This window comes from Bufo bufo, chromosome 4 (assembly GCF_905171765.1).
Source record: "Bufo bufo chromosome 4, aBufBuf1.1, whole genome shotgun sequence".
NCBI lineage: Eukaryota > Metazoa > Chordata > Amphibia > Anura > Bufonidae > Bufo > Bufo bufo.
In genome coordinates, this window is record NC_053392.1 from 130,415,066 (window position 1) to 130,436,187 (window position 21,122).

Sequence of the window (21,122 nt, forward strand, 5' to 3'; positions counted from 1 at the left end):
GTGCTATGACAGATTCCAATGGTATATGCAACTTTAAATGGATAAAAATCGATTGATATTCGATATTCTGAAAAATCGATGGATATTCGCCAATGCAGTGTTCAGTGTTTATTCGAATAGAAATCTGGACAAAGTTCGATAAATTCTATTCGATTATTTCAATATATTCAACAAATATTCACATGAATGAGATGCAGTGATTGCACTTCTCAATAACTTTCGATTGCCGTCTGACTAGAGCACACGGTGGCGTCCCACGTGGCTAACAATGTCAGATCCGGCGGTACCTGGTAATGGTGGGTCAGCTGGAGCGGTTCAAGCAGTTTTGCAGTCCCCAATATAGATATTCTCCAGTGGTCTTCCCAACTTCTTCAGATATAGCGGATGTGTAGGTAAAAGTTTCGCATTCAGTAGGACTCGGTTGGTTTTGAGTCAAAGTATTCACTGTATACCAGAAAGTCGAAAGTTCAACATGGTAAAGAGCCAATTCCAGGATGTGGTCAAAATATTTGAAGAAGTTGGGAAGACCACTGGAGAATATCTATATTGGGGACTGCAAAACTGCTTGAACCGCTCCAGCTGACCCACCATTACCAGGTACCGCCGGATCTGACATTGTTAGCCACGTGGGACGCCACCGTGTGCTCTAGTCAGACAGCAATCGAAAGTTATTGATTAGTGCAATCACTGCATCTCATTCATGTGAATATTTGTTGAATATATTGAAATAATCGAATAGAATTTATCGAACTTTGTCCAGATTTCTATTCGAATAAACACTGAACACTGCATTGGCGAATATCCATCAATTTTTCAGAATATCGAATATCAATTGATTTTTATCCATTTAAAGTTGCATATACCATTGGAATCTGTCATAGCACTTCCCTTTTTTATATCACCTGATGTAATTTTAGTGCATGTTTATATATTTAATATGCCCTTCTTATTCTAAATTGTTTCCAATCAGAGTGCTATTTATGGTTCTATTATCTGTTAGTCGTCATTGTTTTAGTATCTCATATTTTAATTGTTGAATCTGTATTAGGTGTAATAAATATTGTCACCCCTTCCCATTGTGTCTGTATCTGTCTGGTCCAGGTGGAGAGTGCTCAGCCTCTCTATTTTCTTATACTTTCAATTTTCCTATGACTGGGTGAGTCATAAGGCTTGGGAGCACCCTTCCACAGCTATAAACGGAGTGAGCCACCATATCTTTTATTTATCTTTTATTTACAGTGATAGGGGAGTATCTGTAAATAGATGGGTGGGAGGAGCTATAAACTAGCTGGGTGTTGTTAAGGGAAGTAATAGGGGAGTGTCTATGTAACTAGTTGGTGGGAGGAGCTATAAACTAGCTGGGGGTTGTTAAGGGCAGTGATAGGGGAGTGTCTATGTAACTAGTTGGTGGGAGGAGCTATAAACGAGCTGGGGGTTGTTGGGCCGGTGATAGGGGAGTGTCTATTTAACTAGTTGGTGGGAGGAGCTATAAACTACCTGGGCGTTGTTGGGCCGGTGATAGGGGAGTGTCTATGTTACTAGTTGGGTGGGAGGAGCTAGTTGTGGCCAATGAAAGGTGCACAGATGTTGAGAGAGGGATCCCTTCAGTGATATCCATATGTCCTAATTTATTGGCTTTTTAGTGAATGACGTGATGATATTTAATCGTTATTCTTTCCTACTTTCTCTTAATCAGCGCTTGACTGAAGCGAGATGTATGATGGATAAACTTCGTGCATACATTGTGGCCAATTACTACGCCTCTGCTGGGGTCAGCAAAGCACAAGAGGTACAACAACTGTCTTCATGTTCTCACATATTTATCTGTCATATGTTGTTGTTAGCTACATTTTCAGGGTGACAGCCACTGTGTGTGAATACAGCCTGAGTTGGTGATTCTACAATGTAGCAGGCAGTCATTTCCCAGTCCACAAAATCTCCACTCTTAAACCACTATTTACTCATTGTAGGCTACTTTCACACTAGCGTTTCAATTTTCAGGTATTGAGATCTGTCATAGGGTCCTAAAACCGGAAAAAAACGCTTCCGTTTTGTCCTCATTCATTTTCAATGGGTACAAAACGTAACTGAACAGAACGGAATGCTCCAATATACATTCCATTCCGTTTGGTTGCGTTCCCTTACCGGAGAGCAAACCGCAGCATGCTGCGGTTTTCTTTCCGTCCTGGGATGCGGAGCCATTGGGGACGGATCCATTTTCTCTGACACAATAGAAAACGGATCCGTCCCCCATTGACTTTCAATGGAGTTCTTGACGATCCGTCTTGGCTATGTTAAAGATAATACAACCGGATCCGTTTATAACGGATGCAGATGGTTGTATTTTCAGTAATCGAACCCTGCCAGATCAGGCAAAAACTCTAGTGTGAAAGTAGCCTTAATATACACTACTAAAGTGGACGCTGCACACCTTGCAGGAGCGCATGGCATTATACTGATTTCTAATGCTGTTTGTCTCTGCATGACCTTACTGCTACACAATTATACTGACATAAAGCTGTCACAATGATTCTGTAGACGTAAGGTCAAGCAGAGGCACATAGCATTATAAATCAGTATAATGCCATGCGCTCCTGCAAGACGAGCAGCGTCCAGAATGGAGAATAACACTCACACAAACACACAGCATGATTTCCAGACTGCACACGCTCGTGTGAATCAGCCCTAAAGAAACCAAAGACATAGGTATACAATGAGCAGATTGTAGTGGTTCAGCGCAAACAGTTAAGGACCAGTATGTTACAGTTGCAAGAAAAAGTATGTGAACCCTTTGGAATGATATGGATTTCTGCACAAATTGGTCATGAAATGTGATCTGATCTTCATCTAAGTCACAACAATAGACAATCACAGTCTGCTTAAACTAATAACACACAAAGAATTAAATATTACCATGTTTTTATTGAACACACCATGTAAACATTCACAGTGCGGGTAGGAAAAGTATGTGAACCCTTGGATTTAATAACTGGTTGAACCTCCTTTGGCAGCAATAACTTCAACCAAACGTTTCCTGTAGTTGCAGATCAGACGTGCACAACGGTCAGGAGTAATTCTTGACCATTCCTCTTTACAGAACTGTTTCAGTTCAGCAATATTCTTGGGATGTCTGGTGTGAATCGCTTTCTTGAGGTCATGCCACAGCATCTCAATCGGGTTGAGGTCAGGACTCTGACTAGGCCACTCCAGAAGGCGTATTTTCTTCTGTTTAAGCCATTCTGTTGTTGATTTACTTCTATGCTTTGGGTCGTTGTCCTGTTGCAACACTCATCTTCTGTTGAGCTTCAGCTGGTGGACAGATGGCCTTGTTCTCCTGCAAAATGTCTTGATAAACTTGGGAATTAATTTTTCCTTCGATGATAGCAATCCGTCCAGGCCCTGACGCAGCAAAGCAGCCCCAAACCGTGATGCCCCCACCACCATACTTCACAGTTGGGATGAGGTTTTGATGTTGTTGTGCTGTGCCTTTTTTTTCTCCACACATAGTGTTGTGTGTTTATTCCAAACAACTCAACTTTGGTTTCATCTGTCCACAGAATATTTTGCCACTACTGCTGTGGAACATCCAGGTTCTCTTGTGCAAACTGAAAACGTGGAGCAATGTTTTTTTTGGACAGCAGTGGCTTCCTCTGTGGTATCCTCCCATGAAATCCATTCTTGTTTAGTGTTTTACGTATTGTAGATTCGCTAACAGGGATGTTAGCATATGCCAGAGACTTTTGTAAGTCTTTAGCTGACACTCTAGGATTCTTCTTCACCTCATTGAGCAGTCTGTGCTGTGCTCTTCCAGTCATCTTTACAGGACGGTCACTCCTAGGGAGAGTAGCAGCAGTGCTGAACTTTCTCCATTTATAGACAATTTGTCTTACCGTGGACTGATGAACAGCAAGGCTTTTGGAGATACTTTTATAACCCTTTCCAGCTTTATGCAAGTCAACAATTCTTAATCGTAGCTCTTCTGAGAGCTCTTTTGTGTGAGGCATCATTCACATCAGGCAATGCTTCTTGTGAAAAGCAAACCCAGAACTGGTGTGTGTTTTTTATAGGGCAGGGCAGCTGTAACCAACACCTCCAATCTCATCTTATTGATTGGACTCCAGTTGGCTGACACCTCACTCCAATTAGCTCTTGGAGATGTCATTAGTCTAGGGGTTCACATACTTTTTCCACCTGCACTGTGAATGTTTACATGGTGTGTTCAATAAAAAGATGCTAACATTTAATTCTTTGTGTGTTATTAGTTTAAGCAGACTGAGATTGTCTATTGTTGTGACTTAGATGAAGATCAGATCACATTTTATGACCAATTTGTGCAGAAATCCATATCATTCCAAAGGGTTCACATATTTTTTCTTGCAACTGTATAACGGAAATATAAGTTACAGGTATTACAGCCTGAAAGGATCCATAAAGATCCTTCATACCAAACCACCTAACGCATCCAACTTATCACACAAACATATCCGTTGGCACACACACATTTGGATTCATCCAGTCCTCGCTTTTCACAGCAGAAGGAAGAAGGTCAGTCTTTGAGAACCGTTCAGTGCCCCAAGTAGATCAAACATATTAGGACCTAGCGCTTTGTATAGCAGTTACTTGTATCTCCAGCCAATGGGACTCTACTTTCTTAAATTTATATGAGCATTTTCTATTCCTATACAAAGAAACATACTCGTTTCCAGGGGTTATAACCACCCTGCAATCCAGCAGCAGTGCCCATGCTTGCACATAGTAGGAAATGGAACCGGCCTATGGGCAGTCCTGGCCACAAGAGAGACAAGTGCTTTTCCTGTAGTGTGCAAGCACGGCCACTGCTGCTGGGATGCCGGGTGGTCGTAACCCCTGGATTAAAGCAGTGTATAATGTGATGGAAAAATGGATCCAGCCAGCAAAGGAGGCAATATGGACAATCGCAATACATTAGGAAGTGCATTGTTTTAACTTTCTCTACATGATAAATGCCACTTGCTGAAGTGAGACAACCCCTTTAAGATCTCGCCACAGCATTTCAATTGGTTTGAGGTCAGGAGTTTAAATGAGCCATTGCAACACCTTGATTCTTTTCTTTTTTTAGCAATTTTGTAGATTGGCTGGTGTGCTTGGGATTGTTGTCCTGTTGCGTGAATCAGTTTGGGCCAAGTTTTAGCTTTTAGATAAATGTCCTCATATTTGCTTCTTGAATACTTTTGTATATGGAAGAGTTAATGGTTGACTCAATAACGGCAAGGTGCCCAGGTCCTGTGGCTGCAAAACAAGCCCAAATCATAACACGCTTGACAGATGGTATGAGGTGTTTGGTCTTCACCACTTTGGTCTCGTCTGTCCAAAGAACATTGTTCCAGAAGTCTTGTGGTTTGTTCAGAAGCAGCTTTGCCAGCTTAAGCCATGCGGCCATGTTGTTTGTAGAAAAAGGGGCTTTCTCCTGGAAACACTTCTAAACAGGCCATACGTGTTCAGGCTTTTTCTAATTGTACTGCCATGAGATTGAACATTTAACATGCTACCAAAGTCTGTAGAGTCTCAGTCTTGTGGCTCTTGAGTTTTTTGCAATTTCTCTGACCTTGAGGTGAATTTTCTGGGATGTCCACTTCTGGGAAGGTTGCCAATTGCTTCTCTAAGATCATTTTCAATGTCTTTCCTTCTTGGCATTGTGTTAACTCATGCTTGAATTCTCCAGACCAGCAAACTGCCCAAACGTCTGCTTTGCTTAAGGTTCTCACTCCTGCTTATGATCAGTTAATCAATGGCTTTTGATTAGCAGCACATGGCTGCTACTTCCCCTATATTTCCTTGGGAGCGGTAAGGGCGTACTTATTTTTTCACACACGGCTTCTGCATTTTGGCCTAGTTTTTGGTAAGCAAAGACACTGTAATTTATATAGTAACATAGTACATAAGGCCGAAAAAAGACATTTGTCCATCCAGTTCGGCCTGTAATCTTGCAAGTTGATCCAGAGGAGGGCAAAAAAAAAACTCTGTGAGGTAGAAGCCAATTTTCCCCACTTTAGGGGAATAAAAAATTCCTTCCCGACCCCAATCAGGCAATCAGAATAACTCCCTGGATCAACGACCCCTCTCTAGTAGCTATAGCCTGTAATATTATTACACTCCAGAAATACATCCAGGCCCCTCTTGAATTCCTTTATTGTACTCACCATCACCACCTCCTCAGGCAGAGAGTTCCATAGTCTCACTGCTCTTACCATAAAGAATCCTTTTCTATGTTTGTGTACAAACCTTCTTTCCTCCAGACGCAGAGGATGTCCCCTCGTCACAGTCACAGTCCCGGGGATAAATAGCTGATGGGATAGATCTCTGTACTGACTCCTGATATATTTATACATATTAATTTGATCTCCCCTCAGTCGTCTTTTTTCTAAAGTGAATAACCCTAATTTTGATAATCTTTCAGGGTTCTGTAGTTGCCCCATTCCAGTTATTACTTTAGTTGCCCTCCTCTGGACCCTCTCCAGCTCTGCTATGTCTGCCTTGTTCACAGGAGCCCAGAACTGTACACAGTACTCCATGTGTGGTCTGACTAGCGATTTGTAAAGTGGCAGGGCTATGTTCTTATCACGGGCATCTAGGTGTATATAGGTGTATGATAGGGCAATAGGTGTATGATAAATGGGACACGCAAAAGGTGCAGTGATTGCAAGTGGGGCAGGTGAGGGTTAGACCAAAGGGGAGTTGTCAGCACTTTCAGGTAGATACTGAGCAACCGTCCACACTTGAGCCAAAAGAATGGGATTTATACCATGTAGTAGATTGTGAGGCATTTTGCGATTCACTGGTCGTAGTCACAGCACATTTGCGACACCATTCATTTCTACGTGATCACTACTACTCTGTGATGCCCCTGCGATCCTGGCTGTGACCAGTATAGCCGTACTCTACATCTAGGTATTTGACCTTGCCAATAAAAAGACCATCAAAAATTCTCAAGTAGTCAAAACGCCGTTTCTGGGATAAGGAAAGGTGAAACATGAAATACTCGCACATACTGAATTGTAGGTAGATAAATCATTTTGAATATGTTAATCTGTCCTATGAGCACCAGCAAGTGCTTCCAAAAGGTTAAGTTGCCTCTAAGGTACTTTCACACTAGGGTTTTTCTTTTCTGGCATTGAGTTCCGTCACGGGGGCTCTATACCGGAAAAGAACTGATCAGGCATATCCCCATGCATTCTGAATGGGGAGTAATCTGTTCAGGATGTCTTCAGTTCAGTCATTTTGACTGATCAGGCAAAAGATAAAACCGTAGTATGCTACGGTTTTATCTCCGGCCAAAAAAACTGAAGACTTGCCTGAATGCTGAAGATACAAGACGGATCCGTCTGTCCGCATGACAAGCGGAGAGACGGATCCGTTCTTGCAATGCATCCGGATGCGTCTCACAAATGCTTTCGGTCACATACAGATCGGCGGATCCAGCAGGCAGTTCCGATGACGGAACTGCTTGCCGGATCCCACTGCTGCAAGTGTGAAAATAGCCTTACTGCTTGTCAAGAAGTTTTAGGGCAACGTAGTGAAAACGGGGGCTAAAATTTAATCTGCTGAGGAGTTCCCATAAATATTGCCACTCGACATACTGAAAGACTTTAGAAGAGCCTAGATACACTGCAAGAGCAGCCCGGGGGTCGTCCTGCAAACCCGGATTTAGATACAGACTTTATGTATTGTGTCTTGCTTAACCTAGAATCTGTGATGCGGTGTCTGGCAGAGTTGGAAACTCATTTGGAAGCCAGTTTCCAGGGACAGCCAGCAGTCTAGGGTCAGTCTATGTCTGAGAATGAAGAAAATTTTTTTTTTTATTATTTTTATTATTGCTGTTTGATATTTATTTATTTACTCTTCTTCCTTTTTGTTCCACTGATTTATGTAGAGTTTACTTTTGAACAGTGAAAATATAATGACAATTTCATTACGAATTTGCCTCTTGTTTACCCAGACGACATCTTCTTGTGATCCTACCATTTTGAACCATCCATCGATAAAGAAGTTTATGGAATCCCCCTCTCGGGCTGCTTCTCCCGCAAACCACCGCTCCGATACACCCTCTGCCAATAATTCGGAAACTGACTCGGTCTGCACCCATAGTGAGTTGGATAAAGACAACCAAGTTCTTAGCAAAGCAATGCATAAAGGGACTTCTCCAACGGACGTCAACCTTGTGAAGGTATACTTTCTGAAGTACTATAATCAGTATGGCTAAAGGGGTTTTCCAGGTTTTCTAAATCAATGGCATATCAATATTACATCAGTTGGAAATACGACTCTTGGCTCCCCCACTGGTCAGCAGTTTTAAAGCTCCATGGCGTCCCCTTGGTTGTCAGTGACAGCTTTGTACTTTTAGTAGTAGCTGTGCTTAGCTGAGCTTTTCTGTCTACAGAATGTAAAAGATTTGTACGTTCACATGTTGTGGATACATCATGTATTTCCATGCAGTTTTGTCCTTTACCAGTGGATGAGATTTTAAGATTTCTCATAAATATGCTGCATAAAAAATCCACAGAATAAAACGACCTGTGGTGCAAAATCAGATTTCTACTGTATTATACATCCTGTGTGGGCAATACCCTAAGAAGATGCGGGGCTTGCTGGAGCAGTGTGCCCCCACTTAAACTGCTGACCGGTGGAGGTGTTGAAAGTCTGACCCCCACCGTTCTGATATTGATGGCCTATCCTAGGGAAAGAAGAACCAGAAAGCCCTTTATACTCTTTTCCATGCCTACAAAAAAGGGATTTGGTGCATTCACAACATACATACAGACATACTCATATACTAAGTGCTCACTCCAATATTAAATTAGTTTTCCAGCTGGAAAAAAATTTGTTGGCAGTGGGTTTGGAGGGAGTTAAAAAATAAAGTTGTGGATATCTATAAAATCACAGAATTAGATAAATTAAACTAGCTTCACATGTGCATAAGCAGGGAACCAGACGGTTCAAGGTTAGGTGTGCTTACTATATTTAAAGGGGTTCTGCACTTTAAACAAAGTGCAGAACCCCTTTAATACCATCGAGTGCCCAAAATGCTCCTCCTCACAGGTTTTGTACATTGGACAGATTAAGGCTAACTCACAAGAGGGTGCTATGGTACATCAGGTCAGAGGGGTCCCTAACACAGACTGAGCCAGCTGCCAGGAGTGAATACGTACTCTAATCAGAAGCAGTGGAGGGGGATTTATAAAGGACAAGCATATTAGAGAAACCTTCGTAGGACCTGCACAATACACCATTCAGCACCGTAGTAAAATCTCTATCCAGTCTATGAACATGCAGCGGCTGAGAGGCATAAAATAGCAACAAAGACTTGTTGCTGTCAAGGATCTCTGATTTTAAAAGGTTAAGTTTTATTAGTGAATTTAACCCTTTCAGGACCCTTACAAAAAAAGGGTGTCAGTCAGCACATCCCAATGCGCAGGTGCACGCTGCCATGGCTAGAGACACGAAGAAAAAAACACAGTGCAACAGCACTCTGCAAACACAAAGTACAATAATGCCATAGTTATAGAAAATATTCTGGTGCTAATGCTACGCTTATTTTGTAAAGTTGAGATTCTTGGCAAATACATCTTGTACAAAATTATTTGGGCCTTTCAGGACCCTGCCATATTTCACCTTAAGGATCTGGCCGTTTTTTTGGAAATCTGAAATGTGTCACTTTATGTGGTAATAACTTTGGAACGCTTTTACTTATCCAAGCCATTCTGAGACTGTTTTCTCGTGACACATTGTACTTCATTATTTTACTTATTATTATTTTTTTTATCTATTTACCCAAAAATTTGAAAAATTCACAACTTTCCAAATTTCAATTTCTCTGATTTTAAAACAGATAGTGATACCTCATATAATAATTATCACTTTACATTTCCCATATGTCTACTTTATGTTTGAATCATTTTGTGAATGTCATTTTATTTTTTGGGGACTTTAGAAGGCTTCGAAGTTTAGAAGCAAATCTTGAAATTTTCTGAAAATTTCCCAAACCCACTTTTTAAGGACCAGTTCAGGTCTGAAGTCACTTTCTGGGGCATACATAATAGAAACCACCCATAAATGGCCTCATGTTAGAAACTACACCCCTCAAGGTATTCAAAACTGAATTTACAAACTTTCACATTTGTGATCGTTAACTGCTGTACGGGCACACGGCAGGGCGCAGAAGGAAAGGAACGCCATGTGGTTTTTGGAGGGCAGATTTCACTGGGATAATTTTAAGTTGCCATGTCACCCCTAGAGTAGAAAATCCCAAAAAACTGACCCCATTTTGGAAACTACAAGATAAGGTGGCAGTTTTGTTGATACTATTCTAGGGTATGTATGATTTTTGTTTTCTCTATATTAGGGGTGGGCGATATAGGCGATATACAATATAAATTTGTGCCACAATATGGATTTTGCGCATATCGCCGGAACGCAATATGATCGCGCTCTCGGCGTGCACCATGGTTTCCTGAGCCGGCACAGTGGAGAAGGAGGGAGTCCCTCCCTCCCCACTGTGCGCGGCTGCCGCTGGCCACTAAGAATAGAGTAGGAGGAGGAGGGGAGGGACTGTGGCCACTGCGCCACCAATGAATGTGCCGGCCATATCCCGGCCCCTATGACTGCACGCTGTGATCCGCGCGATTAACCCCTCAGTTGAGGGGTTAATCGCGCGGATCACAGCGTCCTGCCAGAGGTCGGGTGCCGGGAATGTTTGTCTGCATTGGTGGCAGTGGGCAGTTCCGATTGGAGTCCCAGCAGTGTAATGCTGGGGCTCCGATCGGTTACCATGGCAGCCAGGAGTCACGCTACTGAAGTCCTGGCTGCAATGGTATGTTAGTGAGCAGCATTATACTCACGTGCGCCGTGGCCGCCGGTCGCTCCTTCTTCTGTCTGTGCTTATAGCATTAGCAATGCAGACCTATGAGAAGGAGCGCCCGGTGGCCACGGCGCACGTGAGTATAATGCTGCTCACTAACATACCATCGCAGCCAGGACTTCAGTAGCATCCTGGCTGCCATGGTAACCGATCGGAGGCCCAGCATTACACTGCTGGGACTCCGATCAGAACTGCCCACTGCCACCAATGATGGGGGGGGGGGGAGGGGGACCCTGTGGCCACTGCCACCAATGATTAATACTGGGGAGGGAGGGCGGGGGGGTGGGTTTATTACCAGAGGGGGCTGATAAGAGGGAGAGGCTGGGGGGCTGATCAGAGGCGGGGGGGGGGGCACATGAGAGGCTGGGGGGCTGATCAGAGGCGGGGGGGCACATGAGAGGCTGGGGGGCACATGGGGGGCTGATCAGGGGCTGGGGGGCTGATCAGAGGCTGCGGGGCACATGATAGGCTGGGGGGAACACGATAGGCTGGGGGGCACACGATAGGCTGGGGGGCACATGAGAGGCTGGCTGCCATGGTCAGCTCCCTACTGTTGTGTGCACAAAGCACAGGGCAGAAGGGAGAGTGTAAAGTCCTATTCACCCTAATAGAGCTCTATTAGGGTGAATATGACAAGGGTTCTAGCCCTTAAGGAGGCTAATAGTTATTAAATAAAAAGTAAAAAAAAAAAAAGTTTAAACACCCTCCCCCCCCCCCAAATATAGAAAACAATATATCGCGATATATATCGCATATCGCACATGCTTAAAATTATATCGCAATATAGATTTTAGGCCATATCGCCCACCCCTACTCTATATTACACTTTTTGTGAGGCAAGGTAACAAAAAAATAGCTGTTTTCGCACCATATTTATTTTTTGTTTTTACAGTGTTTATCTCACTGGTTAGATTATGTGCTATTTTTTATAGAGCAGGTTGTCACGGATGCGACAAGGTAACAAAAAAATTGCTGTTTTTACTTTTTATTTTTGTCGCACTTTGGGACTAAAACTTCTGGGGTCTGATCCTCTCTGCAATGCATTACAAAACATCCAGTATTGTAATGCATTGCTTGTCAGGTTTTATGCTGACAGCCTGCCTGTGAGACCCAGCCTAAGGGGCTGGATCTCACATGCTTCCGTAGAAGGCAGGTCCCGAATCTCCCGATGCCTATGGAAGGCTTCAGGCTGCCTTCTCTGCCATCGGGTCTCGGTCACTGCAGCCCGGGGAACCGATAGAGATGCGGAGGGCACCCGTACCACCCGTACGTGGCCACGGCATACAAGGGGTTAATACACCGGCATCTGTGTTTTCACCGATGCCAGCGCATGCAGCAGGGATGGAGGTCCTTTACGGGTTAATGATCCTGTAAAAATAAACACAACAACAGCACTCAGTAGACATAGAATATATAAACTAATGCTATATTCACTATATAAAGTAATTATGAGGTACTTAGCAAATGTATTTGGATAAAAATCATTTGTGCCCATCCACCACGGCAAGGTAACCTTATTCTGGATGGGAACCTAATATGTATCGTACCTCTCCTATGCCAACGGGTCTCAAATTAATTAAAGGAGAGCAGGATCCACAAATATACTGAATCTGCCCTATAGGATACCTCTCTGTGCCTGCAGGCATCAAGTGAATTCAGGGAGAGCAGACGCTATATACACTGCACAGCCTGTGAAAAGGGCAGTTACTCAGGAGTACACGACCAAAGTGGAGACCACGACACCTCCGAATGCATATTGCAAAAACGAACTGCAAACTTAGGGCTGTTTCACATGAGCATGTGCAGTCCAGAAATCACGTTCCGTGTTTGTGCATGATCCTCCGTTCTGGACACTGCTCGTCTTGCAGGAGCGCATGGCATTATAATGATTTATGATGCTATATGCCTCTGCATGACCATATTGCTACAGAATCATAGTGACAGTGTTATTTCAGTATGATCCTGCAGAAGGACGTTCATGCAGAGGCACACAGCATTATAATGATTTATAATCCTGTGTGCTCCTGCAAGACGAGCAGTGTCCAGAACAGAGGATCACACTCGCACGTGGAACATGATGGAACATGATGGACATGGAACATGATTTCCAGACTGCACACACTCATCTGAAAGAGTCAGCACATCCTGTAAACTGAAGTAAATGCACAAGTCTACGTTGCCAAGGCTCAGACTACAAAAGTAGAAGCAAACACAATGCAGTACGGTAGCACTCTGCAAACATAGAAAATATGGACTAATGCTATATTCACCATAAAAATGAAATCTGATCCTGCCTTGCAGCACAGTTTATTCACATTGCAATGTAGTGAAGTAATTTCTTATTTCTGTAGGATGCTGCCTCAACAGAAAATATTAATATTAACGACAAATCCACTGGGTTTGCGGGATCTGAAGATACATCTCGACGTTTTGTGAAGAAAACTATCGTAGTGGGAAATGTCTCAAAGTATGTTTTCATTACTGAAAATTAAATATTGGTCCTGTTCATGTATGCCGACTGGTTCATTCTGCAGGGTCCATGTCTTTAAATGTCACTTAAAGGGGCTGTTGGGGCATATGGACAATTTTATTTTGATTGCATGGTACTCATTTTTGTCTAAAAATAATTTTGTCAATTGGTCTTTATTAAAAATATTGAGCTGTTCTGTCACAAAGGCTTAACTGTTTTTCTATCTGTGTCACTAATACTTTCACTTTGTGCCAGTCATCTAACACTTATTTAAGCCACATTCTTATCAGTGAGATAAGAACTGAACTATAATGAGTGTTTAGAGGTCAGAGCCGTCAGCTCCTGGTGTGACGGAAAAGACATAAAATCCAAAGCTTGCTACTAGAGCATCTCAGCTCTGTATAGAAAAAGGACTCCATATTTTTAATAAAGACCAAATGTAAAAATATATTTTAAGCTCAGAATGATTACAGTGCAATAATAAAACAATTGCCCCCAGATGTGTACTTATCCTTTAAGGCTACATCCACATCTGCATTACGGAATTCTGGTAGTCTGTTCCGGCAGAATAGCAGACTACCAGAATTAAGTATCCAGCATAGCTGTGGCGCACAGGATCCGGAAGGGCCCCAGCAGTGCCAGGCAATGCCTGATGCATTAATTCTGGTAGCCTACAGCTCTGCCGGAACGGACTACCAGACTACCGTAATGCTGATGTGACCGAGCCTAACTGTTTCGAAAATGCTCAATCGGGTTAAGCTTTATAACTGATCTAGAAGTGGTGATTAAGTGATGCTGATATTAATCAACTTTGTAAAATGAAAATTATACCCAGAAATCAACTAATTGTGTGAATGCATTTGTATTATTCCAATGCTATCTTAACTCCTTCTTTTATTTTAAGGTATATTCCTCCAGACAAGCGAGAAGAAAATGATCAGTCAACTCACAAGTGGATGATTTATGTGAGGGGGTCTAGAAAGGAACCAAGCATTGATCATTTTGTGAAAAAGGTCTGGTTCTTTCTGCACCCGAGCTACAAGCCTAATGACCTTGTTGAGGTCAGGTGAGTTTTAGAACAGACATTTATTGGAATTTCCATAGATATAATGAACTAATTAAGAAGTAAGGGCAACTTATATAATATGCATGTTATTCGGGAGTATAGTATTGATGACCTATCTTCAAGATAAGTCATCAAAATCTGATTTATAGGGTTATGACCACTGAAGGGCCTGTTTCTATGCCAGTTTAATATTACCGTTCATCAGTCACATGGCCTAGTTGCAAGCTCAGTTCCATTCAAGTGAATGGACCTGGGCTGCAATACCAAGCACAGCCACTATAAAGTGTACAGCACTGTTCTTGATTTGCTATGAGTAGTCCACAGCACTCACCGGAGTGCTACGACCTCTTCAAACTGCTGATCGGTGGGGGTGCCCTCAGTCGAACAGCACTAATCAGGCAGGGGCGTAGCTATAGGGGTAGCGACTGCTTTGGGGCCCAAACTCAGAAGGGGCCCACCTAGGAGGACGACTAAAATATTTTGTCAGGGCCCCACAACTGTATTATACAATGACATTATATATAGTGACACTGTAGGAAACGAACGGCGCGGCTGCTGGGCCTCGTCTGAGAGCGCAATCTTAATTATCCTCAGGGGTGGGGGTTGCACGGGTCTTGGGAAGAAGTTGCTGGAAGTGGGTGGCCCATTCAAACATTTCCTGTGGGGCCCGGTCATTTCAAGTTACGCCACTGCATTCAGGTATTGATGAGCTATACTGAGGATAGGTCATCAAGATTGTATTCCCAGAAAACCCATTTAACAAATAAAAATGACACTTCATGACTTTTTTTATTATATAGATTTTTCTGATTGTTAGGCCTCATGCACACGACTGTGCCGTTTTTTACGGTCCGCAAATTGCGGATCCGCAAAAAACGGATGCCGCCTGTGTGTCTTCTGCAATTTGTGGAAAGGAACAGGCGGGCTATTGTAGAAATGCCTATTCTTGTCCCCAAAATGGCAAAGAATAGGACATGTTATATTATTTTTGCGGGGCTACGGAACAGAGCAACGGATGCGGACAGCACGCGGAGTACTGTCCGCGTCTTTTGCAGCCCCATTGAAGTGAATGGGTCCGCACCCGAGCCACAAAAACTGTGGCTCGGCTGCGGATCAGAACAACTGTCGTGTGCATGAGGCCTTAAAGGGTTTTTCCAGGACTTATAAACACTGATAGCCAATCCGACCCTCAGGACGCCCTCCAATCAGCAGAATGAACTGGACATTTACACTGGCAAAGCACCATGCATGCAAATGTCGGTGTCCCTGGTGCTGCAGCTCAGTCGCATTCAAGTAACTGAGCTGCATAGGGGTCCGGCAGTGAATATTTCCTACTCCTTATTGAAATAAACATGCACACTTAGCCAAGCATATTTATGGTGGATTCTCCATTGAGAACTTCACAGATTGGCTTTTCATGCATTGTGCCTTTGCACAATCCATAAAGCATATTTCAGAATCTTCTTCTAGAGAGTCTTAATTTAAACTGGATTTGGGGTAAGATTTTCAAAAAGTACTTGTGAATGGGATTTTCAGTTGTCCACCTACTTTTGGTTATGTGTTGTATATTGGGAAGTTGTTGTACAGGTGAAACTCGAAAAATTAGAATATCGTGCAAAAGTCCATTTATTTCAGTAATGCAAATTAAAAGGAATTGCATTAATGCAGCTTAAAATTTGAATATTGTGAAAAGGTTCAATATTCTAGGCTCAAAGTGTCACACTGTAGTCAGCTAATTAATTCATATCCCCTGAGCAAAGGGTACCTCAAAATTGTGACTTTGGGGTTTCATAAGCTGTAAGCCATAATCATCCAAATTATAACAAATAAAGGCTTGAAATATCTCGCTTTGCATGTAATGAGTCTATCTCATATGTTAGTTTCCCCTTTTAAGTTGCATTACTGAAATAAATGAACTTTGCACGATATTCAAATTTTTCGAGTTTCACCTGTATAAGAAGAGCAGTTAGGTTCCCTTGTTACTCCCTTTTATGCTCGTATTATGCAGTTGTGTTGATTTATGATTGTTTGTGAAACCTTTTTGTCTTTAGGGAGCCTCCTTTCCACTTAACACGCAGAGGTTGGGGTGAGTTTCCTGTAAGAGTCCAGATACACTTTAAAGACAGCCAAAATAAGAGGATCGATATCATTCATAACCTGAAGGTATTTTGGGTTTTAATTTTTTTTCTACATTTTTGGTTTTGGAGTCTTTGGTCACATCAGCTTATAAGATGCGGGCAGAGCCTGTGTGCAGTGTGAACAGCGTCTTAGTACATTAATCATTAAAATACAGCTAGATTACTCCTTTAGTTGTGTTATCCAGTTTCAGTATCTTTGCCAGTTATAAAATTACTTTCTCGGAGGAAGAGGGGGGGGGGGGGAGTAATACTGACTATAAAACACATCTTTTTTTTTGAGTTGTGGATAGGATCGATTTGAGAATAAAATAAAACATTAGCTGCCCTAGATTAATCCAAACCATGTGAATTTGACATAAAGCGCACCTGAGTTAAAAAAAAAAAAAAGTTTGCATAATGGCTGTGCTTTGTACTATCATTATTGTGAAGGAAAGGTTCTTTTGGGGGGCTTCCCTAATGTCTTTTGAGCCTAATTATTTCTTACTTCAGCTGCACAGCTAGATGCATTTCTCTCAGAAGCAGGGGATGTCTCCCTTCTGCGGAATCTGCCTGCATTGTACTTCTGTGACGTCCTTTCCCTTACTTCCCATTCCCACTGTGTTTTCATTTCTCTTGAGCTCACAGACCAGATAAGGATGGGGAGATCACACTTACAGAAAAGCAGGAAACTCATGTGACTTCAGAAGCTGTGTAGAAGCAGTTTATTTTTATTTTTATCAGGCCAAGGAGCTCAGCTACCTCTGACACGCCTGCACTTCCTCTCAGTCCTATTCTGAGTCTCTATTACTAGGGATGGATCTTTACTTTACAGCTTTTTTTTAGGTGGATGCAGGCAGAATTTGTAAATAAAGTGATTTAGAAATTAGCTATTTACATCATTCTCTTTTAAAGGGCTTCTACCACCAGAAATACTGTTCTGTAGCTGACTGACACTAGCGATGCGCTAATGTCAGCACTACATAACAGTATGTTTCTAACATGAGTCCCTGCAGCCGTTTTTGTAAAAAAAAAAGCACTTTTATTATATGCTAATGAGCCTCTAGGTGCTATGTGGGTGTAAAATCAGCACCTAGAGGCTCCGTCCACTCACCCATTATCCCGCCCAGGTCCCCTGTTCTGCCCGCCCAGCTCCTCTTGATTGATGGCACGATCCACTGCATCGTTGACGAAATCCCGCGCCGTTCACTTCTGTCTTCGGCGCAGGCGCATTAAGTGAAGGCCGCTTTCCTGATGCCGGCTTCCTCACTGCGCCTGCGCCGACCACGTCACAGTGAGGAAGCCGGCATCAGGAGAGCGGCCTTCACTCACTGCGCCTGCGCTGAAGACAGAAGTGAACGGCGCAGGCGCGGGATTTCGTCAACGGTGCGGTGGATCGTGCCATCAATCAAGAGGAGCGGGGCGGGCAGAACAGGGGACCTGGGCGGGATAATGGGTGAGTGGACGGAGCCTCTAGGTGCTGATTTTACGCCCACATAGCACCTAGAGGCTCATTAGCATATAATAAAAGTGCTTTTTTTTTTAAAAAACGGCTGCAGGGACTAATGTTAGAAACATACTGTTATGTAGTGCTGACATTAGCGCATCGCTATATCAGTCAGCTACATAACAGTATTTCTGGTGGTAGAAACCCTTTAAATGAAATGAAATTGTGTGAAAGTGCAGTGACTCTAAGATGTTTAACAGTTAAGTTATATTAAATCATAGAGGATCTTGTTATTGCATTTATCATTTTACACCATGTTGTTGTTTTTTTTTTGTTTTTTTTTAGCTGGACAGAACATACACTGGTTTGCAGACACTGGGCGCTGAAACGGTATGGTTTGTTTTAAGTCTTTCCAAATTTCTCTAACTTTCAAAGACTCTGGTTTGGTTTGTTTTCTTCGTTGTGTAAGTTTGTTCAGATGTGGCTGTTGGGTCCTTTGGAATTGGTTGTGCAAGCAGAATTCTTATATTTTGGACTTATTGACATAGTTCTACATTAAAGGGTTTCTACCACTTAGTTTTCACATAATTAGCTTTCAGACACTAGCGATCCGCTAGTGTCTGCTCTACCAAACAATCCTAATATAATAGCTTTTGGTGCAGCCGTTTCGCTAAAAAAAGAACTTATATTGATATGCTAATGAGCCTCTAGGTGCTATGGGGGCGTCATTAGCACCTAGAGGCTCTGTCTACCTTCACAAAATGCCGCCGCCCAGCGTGTCCCTCCAGCCCGCCCATCTCCTCCGGAATGCGATCCTCCCTGTGAGCCAGCGGACGAATTCTCGCGCATGCGCCATGCGCGTCTGTATTCGGCGCATGCGCAGTGAATGTCTGTCCGCTTTCTGCACAGACATCTCCACTGCGCCTGTTCCTCGGAGCACTATGACGTCATCGGCGCAGGCGCAGTGGAGATGTCTGAGCAGGGAAGCTGTCAGACATTCACTGCGCATGCGCCAAATACAGACGCGCACGGCGCATGCGCGAGAATTCGTCCGCTGGCTCACAGGGAGGATCGCATTCCGGAGGAGATGGGCGGGCTGGAGGGACGCGCTGGGCGGCGGCATTTTGTGAAGGTAGACCGAGCCTCTAGATGCTAATGACGCCCCCATAGCACCTAGAGGCTCATTAGCATATCAATATAAGTTCTTTTTTTAGTGAAACGGCTGCACCAAAACCTATTATATTAGGATTGTTTGGTAGAGCAGACACTAGCGGATCGCTAGTGTCTGAAAGCTAATTATGTGAAAACAAAGTAGTAGAAACCCTTTAATAGGCCAAGGGGGACATTTACTAAGACCGGCAATTTAGACGCCGGTCTTAGTCCATGTCTGCTGGCACTTGATGCTCCTAAGTTATGTAGAGGCGCTGGTGTAGAAAATGATAAATGAAATGCTGTTGGGATGTGATATATGATGATGAGATAGGCATGTGATATATGACTTGGGATATGAAGAATGGTGTATGCAGGGTGAGTGTATGGTGATTTACGCCGGAATCACTACCAGATCCGTGGACTTTGGACTCGATTGGTCACAAGACTCTGGGATTGGGAGGGAGGGTGGGGGAGGGGGGGGGGAGAGTAGGGGGGAGGGGGGGAGGTAGGGTTACTTTCTCGCCCAGTTTCCTTGGGGGACACAGAAGACCTTGGGTATAGCTCATCTCCATAGGAGGCGTGACACTAAGTGAAAGCTGTTAAGCCCCTCCTCCACAGCTATACCCTCAGCCTGGAGAGAGAGACTGACAGTTTTTGCTTAGTGTCCAAGGAGGCAAGACACTCCCTGCTCTGCAGGGCTGTATTCTCCTTGTTTAAATTTTAGATTTTTACTTTTTTATTTTATTTTTGTTCCAGATCATCAGGGACAACAGAGACGCACTAGACCTCTCTGTTCTCCCGGGGTTGAGCTGCGCCAGTGCCGGTCACCCGCACTGCTGCCTCCCCCACAGAAGGCAAGGTGGACCAGGGCAGCCTAGCTCCCCTGCATCCCGCCAGCCCAAGGGTCGCCCGCACGCCAAGTCCCTCTTCCAGCGTCCTGCCACTACGGTGCCAGTAGCTGAAGGGGCGACCCTGCTGGAATGGACCGAGGGTGAAGACGGCTGTGGTAAGAGAGAGGCTTCTCCAGCCCTACGTCCCCGTCCCCCCCGGTCTCCTGCGTGCCTGACCCCCATACTGGGCCTCTAGTCCCCTGCTGGATCTATGCTGGCACCTGCAGAGCGGCAATCTCCTTCTGCCTTACCCCCCCCCCTGCCTGGCTCCCATAGACATGCAGCCAGTGGCTGTCTCCACAGCCAGCTACAGAAGCGGCAACATAGTTTATTTCTACCACAGGCACCCGGTCTCTGGGTCCCCCCCCATCTCCTACCGGAGTGTTGCTCAGGGCCTGAGGCTCCTGACGGCTGTGGAGTGAGGCCTCGCCTCCGGCCGACATTGGTACTCTGGTGCGGCCGGGCGCCGCAAAAATCTTAGCCCAGGCTCCGCGGCCTGCTAGGCCGCCATTCCGGGTCCCTGACTCTTCCGGCCGGCGGGGTGGGCTCCCGCGGCCGGCAAGCCGCCATTCCGAGCCCCTGACTCTTCCGGCCGGCGGGGTGGGCTCCCGTGGCCGGCAAGCCGCCATTCCGGGCCCCTGACTCTTCCGGCCGGCGGGGTGGGCTCCCGCGGCCGGCAAGCCGCCATTCCGGGCCCCTGACTCTTCCGGCCGGCGGGGTGGGCTCCCGCAGCCGGCTTTGGGCTTGACTTCTATGCCCAGCAGGCCCCGGCCGACCGTCGGTGCCGGTCGGTGGGGCTCCGCAAATTTTGGCCCAGGCTTCGCGGCCTGCTGGGCCGCAATTCCGACCGGCCCGCGGGGTGGGCACCCGCGGCCGGTTTGATGCGCCACTCCGCCTCAGGTTCCGGCGGTACATACCGGGTGCCGCAAATTTAGACCCCGGCCTCACGGCCTGCTAGGCCGCAAAATTCCGGCCTCTGGTGGAGGGGGCGGGAACTTCTCCAGGCGCGAATTTTTCCCGCCGGGAGGTTCCTCCGCCCCCAGGGGATCGCAGCGCCGCCCTCCAGGCCGGATCCATGTTAACCCTTTT

The 21,122-nt window shown here is 44.7% G+C and overlaps 1 protein-coding gene across 3 annotated transcripts in view; it reads left to right on the forward strand.

Moving 5' to 3' along the window:
* YEATS2 (YEATS domain containing 2) overlaps nt 1-21,122 on the forward strand; it is a 106,021-nt gene that overhangs the window by 12,112 nt on the left and 72,787 nt on the right. For all 3 annotated transcript variants that reach the window (XM_040427888.1, XM_040427885.1, XM_040427887.1), the window contains exons 4-9: nt 1,697-1,789; nt 7,976-8,203; nt 13,246-13,361; nt 14,269-14,430; nt 16,482-16,593; nt 18,337-18,381. In XM_040427888.1, coding sequence (XP_040283822.1) covers nt 1,697-1,789; nt 7,976-8,203; nt 13,246-13,361; nt 14,269-14,430; nt 16,482-16,593; nt 18,337-18,381 — 756 coding nt within the window. The remainder of the gene's footprint in view (nt 1-1,696; nt 1,790-7,975; nt 8,204-13,245; nt 13,362-14,268; nt 14,431-16,481; nt 16,594-18,336; nt 18,382-21,122) is intronic.